This window comes from Anomaloglossus baeobatrachus, chromosome 2, assembly GCF_048569485.1.
Source record: "Anomaloglossus baeobatrachus isolate aAnoBae1 chromosome 2, aAnoBae1.hap1, whole genome shotgun sequence".
Lineage (NCBI taxonomy): Eukaryota > Metazoa > Chordata > Amphibia > Anura > Aromobatidae > Anomaloglossus > Anomaloglossus baeobatrachus.
In genome coordinates this window covers 564368983-564381821 of record NC_134354.1, presented here as the reverse complement: position 1 = coordinate 564381821, position 12839 = coordinate 564368983, and the positions used below count along the sequence as shown (strand labels likewise).

The following is a 12839-nucleotide window of genomic DNA, read 5'->3' as shown; positions in this document are numbered from 1 at the left end:
ATTACTGGACATATGAAAATAAACTTATTCTTCAAATACCTGGGTAGTGCCCCATTCACACATCAATTTCCAAAGAGAAATCCATTTTTTTTTAATGGACAGCATTAAAATTAACTAACAAATTAATAAATAATTGGTATGTCCAGCTTTGGCCCGATTTGCAGACCAAACACATCTATTTTAGGCCTCTGCCACACTCACGTGAATTTCACGCACGTGCCGAGAGACACGTATTTTCCCTGCGTGTTGCGTGCAGGTAAGTACGTGTCTCTGGTACGTGCGTGACACGTGTGTTCTACGTGTGCTATCCGCGATAGCACACGTAGAATCAGTAATTATTATACTCACCTGGTCCTTCCTGCTGCCGCGCTGCTGTCCGTGGTGCTGATCCTCGGTCTCCAGCCCTCCCGTCTCCCCGCTGCTGCTGCTGGCAGGCAGTGAAGTGAATATTCTATGAGATTAATGAGCGGCGGTCGGCAGCAAGAGGCAGCAGCGGCAGAGACAGGAGGGCTGGAGAAGGTGAGTAAATGTTTTGGTTTTTTTTCACTGACATGTGTGTTTTCTCCGGCGCGTGTCACACGGGACCGCATCCACACTACACCCGTGTGGTACGGGTGCGGGCCGTGTAACACCCGTGCTGCCGGAGAAAACACTGACATGTCAGCGCTTTGAAAATCGCACACACGTACAAACGCACACGGACACACGTTCCGTGTGGTTTTACGTGTGTGTGCCTGCTACAATAGGGTAGCATTGGTTAAAGTGTCTCCGTGCCGCCGGTACGTGTAAAAAATGACAAACACGTGCCGGAGGCACGGATGTGTGGCGCAGGCCTTAGTGATAAGACTTGGGGAAAAAAGACAGCACATGGAAGCCATCTGTATTGCATCTATCTGCTGTCAATTTTACACTGATTGGTTTGCAAGGAGTAACTTTGGAAATTTTAATCTGTTTATTTTTTTTTTGTTTTTTTTTATGTGAACAAAGCTTATGAAATTAGATCCAGACTGTCACGGGATCCTTCTCTGATATGCCACAATCAGCAGAGCGAGACATGGGGGACAAAGCAAAGAACATTTATTCCATGCAATCCAGAAGGTCTATAAATCCACCATACAGAGGGTAAAGTAGTCCAGGAACACGGATATAGTCCAGTAAGCGATAAATGTCCAGTTCTCTCTGGGGAGCCTCAGCTTCTCCCCCAAAATCTTCTCTCTTGAAGTTCTCAGACAGACTGCTTAATCTCCCAGGTAAGCAGAGAGTTTGGTGGATCCCAGGCCCCCCTCCCCCAGACTTAGTGACAAAAGCATGGCAGGGAGTGATTAACCTGCAAACAGGACAATGTACGCAGAATGGACAGAGCACCACGCCTAAAATACGAACCTACACAAAATTATACACAACCCCCCATATTCCACCATCACACAGACCCTTCAGCCCAACACTGCTCTCAGTTGATCTCATCTGTGCACTATCCCTTTTTATTGACCCATTGAGTTTAATGGAACCAATTGCACATCTGTTCTTTCGGTGGATTTGTGTGAACATTACATTAAACTCGGAGCATATCCTATTCTCTGCTTTTGTGGTTCAGACTCAGCCATACAAGTGTATGGCGAAATGTCACAAATGGATGAAAAATGGAAGATCTTTTTTTTCATTCATTCTAACTGATCTATTTCCAAGGGGCACTTTGCACACTACGACATCGCAGGTGCGATGTCGGTGGGGTCAAATCGAAAGTGACGCACATCCAGCGTCGCAGGCGATATCGTAGTGTGTAAAGCCTTTTTGATACGATTAACGAGCGCAAAATCGTCATAATCGTATCATCGGTGTAGCGTCGGTCATTTCCATAATTTGGAAATCACCGATGTTACGATGTTGTTCCTCGTTCCAGCGGCATCACACATCGCTGTGTGTGAAGCCGCAGGAGCAAGGAACATCTCCTACCTGCGTCCTGCAGCTCACGCCAGCTATGCGGAAGGAAGGAGGTGGGCGGGATGTTTATGTCCCGCTCATCTCCGCCCCTCCGCTTCTATTGGCCGCCTGCCGTGTGATGTCGCTATGACGCCGCACGACCCACCCCCTTAATAAGGAGGCGGGTCACCGGCCAGAGTGACGTCACAGGGCAGGTGAGTGCATATGAAGCTGGCGTAGCAATAATGTTCGCTACGCCAGCTATCACCATGATATCGCAGCTGCGACGGGGGCGGGGACTATCGCACTCGGCATCGCAAGCATCGGCTTGCGATGTTGTAGTGTGCAAAGTGCCCCTAAGTGTTGATGGAAAAAAGTTGCATTTACCTGCTTTTTATAAATGGATGTGAAAAAAAAATATGTATGGAAATTGGATCCAAAACAGATGTCACTTGGGAGATAAAGTATCAGTTTTGGAATGTAACAACGGATTCGATGGCAGAATTAAGCCTGACATTACTTTATAGATTGTGACGTCCTCCTATTTTTTGATGAAGGACACCGAGGAATCAGACAGTAATGTTGTTCGACTGAACACATCAAAAATATGTGGCATATATGGCACTGACTTTAGTTTATATATGAAAATCCTGGTGGTTGGTCCTCTTTAAACTATTGATTTTTCGGATCTTTTTATTTCTTGTCAACACTTTTGAAAGGATACCTATACTTTAAAAAATGCCTCTTTAGATTTTCAAAAGCACAAAAAAGAAGTGAAAATATCCACCATTTATTGGGTGGGTCTGAACACAATTAGTCAGACCAATTTATTATCATTTAATCTACAATTTCATGCAAATTATAGCATACATTTCTGATGCACATATAGCTGAATTTACTTGTATGAATTTAAATATATTTTAATGCATCCCTTGCCAGTGCAAATCAGATTAAAGGGAACTTGTCACCAAATCTGTTCCCTATAAACTGCGGCCACAACCAGTAAACCCTTATATATACAGCGTTCTAGAATGCTGTATATAAGTCCCCACTCCAATCTGTATAACATAAAAAAGACCTTTCATTATACTCACCTGCGGGGCGGTCCGGTCTGATGGGCGTCGCTGATCTTGACCCCGCACCTCCTCTCTTCTTATGATCGCTGTCCTCTTTCCCTGCTTTGTATAAATGAGCCATCCTATTTAATCCACACAGTGTCCTCCATTGCGCTCCTGCACACAAGCCCTTGTCTGCCCTGCCGAGGGCATATTATTGTAGTGCTCATGCATGGGTATTCTTTGTCTTTTCCTGCGCATCACAGTGTAGGATGAGTCATCCACACAAAGCTGGGAAGGAGGATGGTGATTGCAAGAAAAGAATAGACACTGGGTCAAGATCAAAGATGCACATAGGACCAGACCATGCCATAGCTAAGTACAATAAAAGGTCTTTTTTAAGTTATACAAATCAGCTTGGGTCTTATACTTAGTATTTTAAAAATGCTGTATATAAGGGCTTACTGGTGGTGGCAGCAGTTTATATGGGAAAAACTTGGTGACAAGTTCCCTTAAAGAGTGGCATATAACATGCTAGTCTTAGCAAATTTTCACTTATGTTTCAGGGAATGGACGGGCTTCATTTTATTGTTCCCTGTTGTACCTTTTGAAACAAATGCGGAGTGTTTTCATGTAGGCCCTGATTGATAAAGGCTGTTAAGAACGAAACAAGCGGTTTCATTGATTTTGCTTTTAATGGGTTAACGCGTCACGTCATTGTTGGATGGAGCATCTCATCAATTAATATCTGAACAAATGAAACTAAGTGGAAACAATTGTGTGAACAGTTAGAAAACGGAAGAAGCTTATTGGGAATTCCATGCTGAATATCATGCTGTTTATTACTGTCAATACTCAATGCAAATTAATTATATTGTTAAAGTAATAAAATAATCTGTGGATATTTTCAATATCTGAACACAATAATTTCCTAATTAATCTCACTCCACAAAGGCTATACCTTACATATACAGGTCATAGGAAAGTAAAGAATGGAACAAATATATACAATAAGTATATTTCCAACCTGTCACCCTTCAGATGGTGCAAATCTATATGTCCTAGCACTCAGGGCATGCTGAGAGTTGTAGTGTCCCTAAATTTGGAGAGTAATGGGTAAGGCGATCATCATCTAACCTGAGCATTGTCTACGGCAATATGCCATGCGGCTTTCGTGTTTTGTTATTATATATTAAGACAGCAGATGGCTCTCTTGAGTTTTCTTTGAAATATCGCCGGCTCTCCTAGAACTGTAAACATTTTTGTTACACATGCACAACCGCAAATTTCCCATTTTATCATCTAATTAGAATTATGTTAAATGTATCTAGAAAATACAGATCTTATCGCTTTATAATGTTTTAGAATCAACAGGATGTATTGCATTGTATGAAGTATTTCACATGTATCGTGATAGGATATATAATAGTGTGGAGCTTCCCAGCTCTGATATATGCCAAAAACTATTTACATATCCGCTTATATAAGAGCTGTCCCTGGTGCTGAAAGAAATACCGCTCCACCAGTCTAACAACATTGTACCAATACACAGAGGGATGTGGATTCAGATCAAAGAAACTGCTCTAATTATTCATGTTTAACATATTTGTTTTATTTATGACCTTTATTAGGTTATTTGAGGATATATTAGCTACCTATACATTTTAGGGCAATTGATTGCCAGTCCCTTTATTCAGTGGTCTCATATACTGTAAATAAAGTCACACAGTAGGTACTGGTTTTATCATTAAAGTCCCATTCCAGCATTATTTTCATTTCATATCCCTTATATATCAGTAATATATGTAAAGCACATGCATTACAATACAATGTCTTCTGCTGTTTTCAGCGCTGTTGAAGTTTCCTGCATCAAGTGACCACTGCTCTGCTGGCCGGCTCACACCGCGGACCGTTAGCTCTTTTCTTAATAAAAGTCTATGAAAGCCCTGTTCTGAGCTTCATAGACTTACATTGGGAAAGTGACTTCCAGTCACACAGAAGACGCTATTGAACCGATTATTCTCAGCTGTGGTCACATGATCCATAAGAGGACATGAGCCGAACTGGAAATAGCAGAAGATAGTGACCGGCAAGAATTTTAATTCATGCGCTGTACATACATTACTTATACTTAATGGATAATGAAATAAATAAAAACATGCTGGAGTAGTGTTTAAATGCTATCTTCTTCTGTTACTAACTGTTCTTTTCTGTTGAATATGATATTATTGTTAACACATCTTTTTTTTAATGTTTTCTAGGTCTTGTCTCACCAATAATTATTATGTTTATTATACTAATCTTTAAAAAAGACAAATTTTGACAATTTCATGCACTACAAAAATGACTCTTTGAAGATTTATTAAACTTACATACATTGTTAGATGGCAGCGCCTAGGGTTCAAGTGTATATTAGTGTACATGTGCACCTAAAAGCTGGTGAGTGCTGGTGGACATGCATGGCTAATGGGCCCCGATACCAAATGGGCCCTGATACTAAATCATCATTCTTATTTTTAGCATGATCCTCTAGGTCAGTGTTTCTCAACTCCAGTCCTCAAGACCCACAAACAGATCACATTTTCAGATTTTCCTCAATATTAGACAGGGAACAATTCCATCCCCTGTGCAACATTAATGAAATCCTTGAGGAAAACCTGAAATCATGATCTTTTGGTTGAGTCTTGAGGACTAGAGTTGAAACTAAAGGCCCCGTTACATGCAATGACATCGCTAACGAGATGTCGTTGGGGTCACAGAATTTGTGACACACATCCGGCCTCGTTAGCGATGTCGTTGCGTGTGACACGTACGAGCGACCGCTAACTATGCAAAATATTCACCAAATCGTTCATTGTTGACACGTCGGCCATTTCCCAAAAATCGTTGCTGATTTTGGACGCAGGTTGTTCGTCGTTCCTGAGGCAGCACACATCGCTACGTGTGACACCCCAGGAACGACGAACAACACCGTACCTGCGTCCTCCGGCAACGAAGTGGACGTGACTTTCATGCAGCTGCTCTCCGCCCCTACGTTTCAATTCGCTTCTGCCATGTGATATCACTGTGACGCCGCACAGACCACCCCCTTAGAAAAGAGGCTGTTCGCCGCCCACAGCAACGTCGCTAGGAAGGTAAGAACATGTTACGCTTCCTAACAATATTGTGCGCCACGGGCAGCGATTTGCCCGTGACGCACAAACGACGGGGGTGGGTTCTTTCACGAGCAACATCGCTAGCAATGTCGCTGTGCGTAAAGAACCCTTAACACTGCTCTAAGGCTATGGGTGCACGTTTAGAGTTTGGTGCTTTGCAGGAAAAACGCAGTTGCAAAAAGGCGTGTTTTTGCCACGTTTTGGGTGCATTTTTGATGCATTTTTTGTGCACATTCTTGGTGCACATTTTCCCCATTCATTAGAATGGGTGAAATCTGCTGCAAAAACCCTGAACAAAGTGACCTGCTGCAGATTTAAATTTGCACCAAATTTGCAAGGAGAAAATACTAAAATACTCAACAAAGTGCATGAGACTTCAGGATTCTCATTCACTTTGCTGGCTTCAGGATTCCTTCAGGTTTTGTGACAAATCGGCACTAAAATATATTAAAAAATGCAACACGTTCACACAGCCTTATAGTCTACATAAATTGCTTCTACCCTGTTCGCCAGTAGAGGATCAAAAAATATGGAGTAGCTTGGCATTAAAAAAAAAAAAAAAGATGAGAGGACGGCTTCCAAGGATTGAATAGGATAACTGAAGTGAGCACTAATATATATATATATTATGAGTGCAAGCCAAAAAATACATACTATATATAAGGATAAGGCTGCACATCAAACTTAGATAATGGTATAATGCCTCAGGCATATGGAAAAATATTGGAATATACAATGAAAAATGCTACTTGCTAATTTGAACATGTGAATAATGAATTGCATACCTGCCATGAATATAAGGAAAAGGAGATATTTAGCAATCGCATTGATGAATGTAACTGAGCCCCAAGACCTCGTCAAGGTATATCTCTATATTGGGGTCCCTAGCTCTGTGACCCTAACTGTGTGTCATCTCATTGCAATTAAAAACTGCTGTGGGTGGAGAGGGGTAACTAAGGACTTTCTTATATAGGAGATGGAAAAAACATGGCCGAAAGGGGCGGAGCTGTGTTCACATTCAGAAAAAAACTACATATAACTGAATAGGATAACTGAAGTGAGCACTAATATATATATATTATGAGTGCAAGCCAAAAAATACATACTATATATAAGGATAAGGCTGCACATCAAACTTAGATAATGGTATAATGCCTCAAGCATATGGAAAAATATTGGAATATACAATGAAAAATGCTACTTGCTAATTTGAACATGTGAATAATGAATTGCATACCTGCCATGAATATAAGGAAAAGGAGATATTTAGCAATCGCATTGATCAATGTAACTGAGCCCCAAGACCTCGTCAAGGTATATCTCTATATTGGGGTCCCTAGCTCTGTGACCCTAACTGTATGTCATCTCATTGCAATTAAAAACTGCTGTGGGTGGAGAGGGGTAACTAAGGACTTTCTTATATAGGAGATGGAAAAAACATGGCCGAAAGGGGCGGAGCTGTGTTCACATTCACTTCCAAGGATTGACTTGTGAGGATGTTATATTATACAATATATTTGAAAAGTTAAATAAAATTTGAAGTTCATATGGTGAGGTGCGGAGGGGGTGGGTGGTACTGGCATGTAGAGTTTCTTTTTACTACTCCAGAGTCCAAAGTACAATAATTAGTTAATTGTCTGTATGGGAATTTACTGGAGCCTATATCAATGGCTTCCAGAGGGGGAAGGAGACTAACGAGCTTTCAGAATACATTTAGCTCTTGTGCGCATGCTCCTTTTTTTGCTGCGTTTTTGTTGCCTTTTTGGTGCAGTTTTGAGTGCAGTTTCTAAACTGCATGTATGACCTTCCCCAGCAAAGTCTATGAGAAATCCGAAAGGCTGTGCACACGTTGCTTCTTTTTTGCCTGCAGTTTTGGTTGCAGAAGACAGAAGTAGCATGTCACTTCTTTTCTGAGCTTTTCCTGGCATTTTGCCATTGACAATGTTAATAAAACGCAGTCAAAAACGCACCAAAACGTGGCAAAAACGCGCCAAAAACGCATGTATTTTTTTGTGGTTTTTTTTCAGCCAGAGGTGCGTTTTACACTGGAGAAACAAAACTGCAGTGTGCGCATATACTCTTTACAGTTGACAGCAGGTAAAAATACTGTCAGAGGACTATATTTACATCTGCCAGAGGGGAAACAAGCCTAAAGGTTTTACTGCACATTATAACTTTAGTTGATCATAGAGAAAGAAATTGGCTGGCAACTATATTTAAATAATCCTAGAGATTGGAGATTATACTTACAGCTGCCAGAGGGAGAAGGCAGTTGACTTTGAATTTACTGTATATACAGCCAGCAGAGTGGGAAGGAGACTGACTGGAGCTGATGTAAAATAGATGAAAGTGCACTGTAGCTTGCAGGCAGAGGAGTTTGCAGAAACTAAGTACTGACATAGGACTCGTCTTGTTGCCTAGCATCCAACCCATTATTGCACACATTAGTAGTGGTGTTTAGGGGGAGACAAAGAAGAAAAAGATGAATAAGATATATTCTTGGGTGAACAAAGTTCTAATTAATTTACAATAGCAGTTAATTGCCTTTTGGGGCTTATTTGAGCTTGATTAATTGGTAAACTCTTTCAGATGGGAATACCAACATGTGAAGTAGTGCTCCTTTCTGTAACTATATATTGTGTTACAGTAATACAGCCGCCTTGTATCTGTTCTTTATTCATGTATGAAGGGACAGGTTAAGCACTATCTACATCCAGATAGGCTTATAATCTGGATTCAGATTAGTTTGGAGACAGTAAAGCTGGGTTTCCACACTGCAACATCTCAAACGACATCGCTGTAACGTCACCGGTTTTGTGACGCAATAGCGATGTTGTTTGCGATGTTGCAGTGTGTGAAACCTATCAGCGACCCGGCCCCTGCTGTGAAGTTGTAATCGTTACAAATCGTTCAGAACCATTCCTAGGTCCTTTGTTTCCCGCTGTGCAGCATGAAGTTTCAGTGTGTGAAGACTTTGCAGCGACTTTGTTAGCAACTTCTCTTCCAAAAGGCTGCTTATCAACGTCCCCAACAACCAGCTAGGTCGCTCTGCAGGTCCGGATCGCTGTTGCGTTGTTGGCCAGGTTTGCCTGTTTGAACGCTCACCAGAGACTTAGCAGAGACTTAGGGAGGTCGCTATTGCGTCACCAAACCGGTGACGTTACAGCGATGTCCTTTGCGATGTTGCAGTGTGTAAACCCAGCTTAACTCGATCAATGAAGTTTTGACTGATACTTGAAATGTTGGTTTCCATCCAGCTGTCCATTCTTTTGTCTGTCTGGCGTGAACCAAGCCTAGTACCACATTCAGACCTCGAGTATTTGGTGATTTTTTTTGTTACCTCAGTATTTGTAGCCAAAACCAGAAGTGGAACAATCAGAGGAAAAGTCTAATAGAAATACGGGCACCACCTCTGTATTTATCACTTACTCCTAGTTTTGGCTACTTATAGTGATGTAGAAAACTCACCAAATACTGAGTGCGTGAATGTGCACTTACCTGCAGCTTTCTACCTTTTACCTCTTGCGTACTTAGTGTTAATAATATTACTATTTACACCGCCAACATTAGTTGTGACCATATGGTTGAATGGGGCTGCCACTGGGAAGCAAAAGCCTACTAGAGAATATTGTGTCATGGTTACATATATGTATTCATAGACAACACTTTATATGAGACACGTCATGTCATGGTTGCATATATGTATTCATACACAGCACAACTTGAACAAAGGATCGGCACTCCAAATCTTCTGGAATTTTTTAGAATTTATTCCACATAAGTATACGTCTGTATACTTATGTGGAATAAATTCTAGAAAATTCCAGATCTGGAGTGACGGTCCTTTGTTCAAGTTATATTGTGGATGCCTTCCTCGGACACGTGCACCTTGGATTGTGTGCCGCCTGGAACACTTGTTTCTTCATACATAACACTTTGTATTAGACATGACGTCATGGTTACATATATGTATTCAAAGACAACACTATATATTAGACATGACATCATGGTTACATATATATATTCATAGACAACACTTTATATTAGACATGTCATGTCATGGTTACATATATGTATTCATAGACAACACTTTATATTAGATGTGTCATGTCATGGTTACATATTAGGGATGATCGAATACTTTGATTATTCGGCTTCGCGAATATTTTCCGAATACCTCGCCGCTATTCGACTATTCGCGAATATTTGATGAGCAATGTAAGTCTATGGGAAACCTGAATAACAACTATTCGGTACTATTCGGGCTTCCCATAGACTTACATTGCACATCAAATAGACAAATAGCGGCCAAGTATTTGGAAATTATTCGCGAAGCCGAATATTTGAGGTATTCGATCATCCCTATTACATATATGTATTCATAGACAACACTTTATATTAGATGTGTCATGTCATGGTTATATATATGTATTGATAGACAACACTTTATATTAGACATGACGTCATGGTTACATATATGTATTCATAGACAACACTTTATTTGAGACATGTCTCATTACACCCTTATGAGCGGGGAGGAGGTATAAAAACCTATACATCATTGTTTTTGGACTGTTGACAATGAAGATGGATAAAATGCCAGATAAAGTTTGTATGTGTCTGCGGAGTTGTAGTTGTTGGGATTTGGAAGCCTCTGTGCTGCGTGGGAGAGATCCGAGGCCACAAGACATTCACACTGTATGTGTTTTTTTCTTCACAGCACCTCCTCTACTCTTTTCAGCTTCAAGTCTTTATCACACTGTTGTTTATAATTTGTATGCATCTAAGTCGAAAGCTTTTCATCTCCAGCCATCTACGCTTCTTTTCTGCAGCCGCTCTGCGTTATTCACACATTTATCACAGTGGAACATGCAAATAGGGCAAGGTAGGGAGGGAAGTCAGACAAGTGAAATTGCACACAGATTGATGAGAAGCTCTTAGGCTGAAACTATTGGTGTGGGTAATTTTTCACATTTATGGCACGGCATGAAAACCCTTCTCTCCTCCTGCGTGCGACTGTGTAAGACAAAGGTGTCTGGGGATGACACTCCTGTGGATTTGATCTGCTAAACTTGCTGCTTTTGCTCCTGCTGCTGTCAGATGCTTCACATCTTGTCATCCTCCATTCACGGTGACTATCTCTTGTCTCTTATTCTATACTAGTTTATTGCTTGTGGGATCGCCTCATTGTGAATTCCTAATGCCGTACCACTGCTCTCTCCCTGCTTTTTTCCTGGTGCTTTTTTTCGCATACATGCTCCATTTATCTCCACTGTCACTATAGGAAGTCAATATTTTCATTGCACGGAGTGGGAGATTTGTGCAACTTTATCATGGTGTGGTGTGGATTTTTTTGCTATTCTGGACACTTGTTTGTGAAATGAAGGAATAGCAGGAAGAGAAGAGGCTTCTGATGGAATTATCTCTAGTCTTTTTTTCTGCAAGCACTAAAAGCAATCCAGCCAGAAGATTGCTGTTAAGCATGCTTAATTTCTGGTGGGAAAGGCATTACAATCAAGGACACCAACTGAGCAAGAAGCTTGGATCTGTTATAAACTAGCAATTTCTCAAGAAAATTGCACAAAGCGGTGCTGGATTTTTTTTAAGGAAGGGGTGGAGAGAAGAGGAGGGGGATGATTTGATTAGAGAACGTGCAGGAAAGAAGATTGCCTCCTGATGCTGTTTCACATGCAGTGATCCTTGGTGCCTGAAATCGTAGAGGACCAAGAAGCATGGACTTTCGGAAATGCTTGAGAGCATCGTTTCAAGGCTACTGAACTGGATGCTTTAGCTTTTGTTTACCTGCTGCCTGTAACCATGCGAATGCCAGAGAAAAACCCACCTCCCCATTTTATTCCTCCTCCTACTCCTTCCTCCTCTCTTTAACCATCTTCTTCATCCAGATTTTTCAGCTCACTTGCTAAAGAGAAGCAAGCATTGTCTGGTGTGTGGGTGGCACCGAGGAGCCAAGCTTAGCCCCCCTCACTGAGCTTTGCCCTGCCACCAAGCATAGATGCCAATTTCATCAGTAGAAGAGGTGAGAGAAAGCTGCTGAAGAAGTTCTTTTTGGAACATACCAACACTTTAGCCTTGTATCTTTCTTTTACCTATATGTATGTATAAATATATATATACTTACATATACTGTGTGTGTACTTCATATGTATACCACTCCTGTTAAAGGAGACATCTGTGGGTTATCATATTCCATTTTATTCTCTCCCACTTCACCACTGGTTCTTTAAAGTGACCCGACACAGGAAGAAGGGGGATGCTTCCCATTCTTCAGAGGGGCTGAGCCCCTTTGCTCATTTCTCTGGGTTTTCCACAGACTATTTTTTTTTCTGGGTTCTCTTTCTAACCTGGTGGGGTGTCCCACCACAACTTCCTGCTAGCCCCTCCCTCTGTGAGGTTCCAAGCCCGGTAAGGGTGCACGGGAGGAGGCATGGCAGCAGCTATTGCAAGTGGACTGATCCGTCAAAAGCGTCAGGCAAGGGAGCAGCACTTGGACCGTCCTTCGGCCAGCAAGAGGCGCAGTAGCCCAAGCAAAAACCGAGGCCTTTGTAATGGCAACCTGGTGGATATCTTCTCCAAAGTACGAATCTTTGGCCTCAGGAAACGAAGGCTCAGACGGCAAGGTCGGTTGGTCTGTATCTGTGGGCTGTATATTTAATGACCTCTTCGTTCCCCCCTTCCCATGTCTATGTGC

The 12839-nt window shown here is 41.6% G+C and overlaps 1 protein-coding gene across 2 annotated transcripts in view; it reads left to right on the top strand.

Moving 5' to 3' along the window:
- FGF14 (fibroblast growth factor 14) overlaps positions 1–12839 on the top strand; it is a 738072-nt gene that overhangs the window by 466933 nt on the left and 258300 nt on the right. The window contains exon 1 of one of the 2 annotated variants that reach the window (XM_075336712.1): positions 11142–12768. The exons of the other annotated variant lie outside the window; for it this stretch is intronic. Coding sequence (XP_075192827.1) covers positions 12576–12768 — 193 coding nt within the window. The 5' untranslated portion in view covers positions 11142–12575. Of the gene's footprint in view, positions 1–11141; positions 12769–12839 lie in introns of those variants that run through there. 2 annotated transcript variants of the gene reach the window in all.